Source organism: Aplysia californica, unplaced genomic scaffold, assembly GCF_000002075.1.
Source record: "Aplysia californica isolate F4 #8 unplaced genomic scaffold, AplCal3.0 scaffold01115, whole genome shotgun sequence".
NCBI lineage: Eukaryota > Metazoa > Mollusca > Gastropoda > Aplysiida > Aplysiidae > Aplysia > Aplysia californica.
The window spans coordinates 68,443-70,335 of record NW_004798385.1 but is presented as its reverse complement, the minus strand read 5'-3'; the positions used below and the strand labels follow the sequence as shown (position 1 = coordinate 70,335).

The following is a 1,893-nucleotide window of genomic DNA, read 5'->3' as shown; positions in this document are numbered from 1 at the left end:
TTTCCCGAACGTTCGGAGAAATAGTGCCCAGCTTTATTTTCCCGAACGTTTCGGAGAAATAGTGCCGGCCTATTTTAATTTAGGTCAAGGGAAACCCCCCTACCTACCCTTCGGGCTTCACTCCAAGCCGGACCAAGGCCACCTCTATTCTCACCCGGAGTGAGAATAGTGCAGGCGAGTCTTGTGGCTATTCTCACCCGGTGCGCGTTCACCAAATTTTGCGTTCACCCTAAACCACAGAATTCTACACTGTGAGCGTGAGGAAAAATTGTAGAATTCTGTGCCGTGAACAAACGTTCCATTACAACTGTAGCCTACTAAAAGCGTACAATTTTGTCTGTGGGCAGTGGAGAGAGAGAGAGAAAGAGAGAGAGGAGTAGTGCGAGAATTTCCGGGCAAAACAAAATGGCGACCCGCGTAGTTCGGCTCGATTCGAAAAGTTAAATAGCCGTAGCATCTTTGTAGACAACCAAATTAATTTACTTTTGTGTTTTAACATCATTTTTAAACTTTGTTTTGGTCAATTTGATCGTCCACACCGATAGACAGTATTCAGAAAGAGACAGAGAGAGAGAGAAGAGGGGAGGAGTTGATCTTGCGAGAACTTTCGGGCGGATGAGAATAGCCACTTTCTCACTCCAACGAAACTACGAAATCGCCGCCTACACAGTCACTAGTCCTACAGGCCTGACTTCTGCTTGTTCACTCCCACAATACTGTCAATACAATGATGGGGACCGTCCATATGCCCGTTAAAATCCTTGCCATTTCCTTCAAAACTTATGGTCTCTTACTCTTAAGGCTCAGTCGGAAATTATATTTTTGTTTACAATATTATTTTTCCCCGACTGAAGACCAAGTCCAAAGCCTGCCTTGGAGAGTAAAATTTAGGATGTGAAACGAACTGGAAAATTTTCTGGAGCACGGCTGGAACAGGAAATAGGCAGCTAGAAGTACATCATTCTTCAAGAGGATACAGCAGACTCTGGTAAACAATCAATGAGTACACAAACCTGAGTAACAGAAGTATAGCAAAATCAATAATGTGCCCCACAATGTGTAAATTTTGCTCCCCATTATCCTGAGGTCGGCCATCTTGAGCGTTCTCAACCCCCAAACTAATGTCGTCATAAAGGCTGTTTTGTTCCCTGGTCTCCCAGAATTCAATGGGGGTTTACGGTGATCAGAAAGAAAACGTTCCCGTAAACGGTGTTGGATAGAAACGCCTACTACAGAATATTTATTTTGGTAGTCATTCAGATGAGCAGATTTTGTTACATTAATTAGGCCTAAAATAATAATAATAATGGTAATAATAATAATAATAATAATTTTAAAAAAATAAAAAAAATAATGATGATGATAATCATCATCATCATCATCATCATCATCATCATCATCATCATCATCATCATCATCATCATCATAGTAATTATCATCATCATCATTGTTTGATAAGCAGAGTAGGAGGGAGAGTCTTGTTTGAATTTCAGACACAATAACATAACAATATAAAATGTTTAGAATTTGTTTAATAGCTCATCATCATCATCATCATCATCATCATCATCATCATCATCATCATCATCATCATCATCATCATCATCATCATCATTATCATCATGTTTTTCTGGAAGCATAACAACTACTTATAGTATGTTGGCACCAGTGGTGAGGCGCCATAGGTGAAATTGGTGCAAGCGCTCCACCTAACCCGGTCCTTCACCCCCCCCCCCCCACCTTTTCTTATTGTTTTAAACCAGTCAGTGCTCTAGGCCTAAATCTACATTAGGCCTACTACTTCATCCTTGCGATCCGTCACCCGCTGGCTGCACCAGTGAAGAGACAGACGGCGAGGACGGTTTATGCTCGTCGCACCGCTTGCGGTTGTGT

At 41.7% G+C, this 1,893-nt stretch overlaps 1 protein-coding gene across 1 annotated transcript in view; it reads right to left on the bottom strand.

The window, feature by feature from the left end:
- The window catches only part of LOC101853749 (bone morphogenetic protein receptor type-1B), a 12,124-nt gene extending 10,987 nt beyond the window's left edge, over positions 1–1,137 (bottom strand). The window contains exon 1 of the mRNA XM_005111754.3: positions 1,014–1,137. Within this exon, the coding sequence (XP_005111811.2) occupies positions 1,014–1,131 (118 nt within the window). The 5' untranslated portion in view covers positions 1,132–1,137. The remainder of the gene's footprint in view (positions 1–1,013) is intronic.
- Positions 1,138–1,893: the final 756 nt, after the last annotated feature.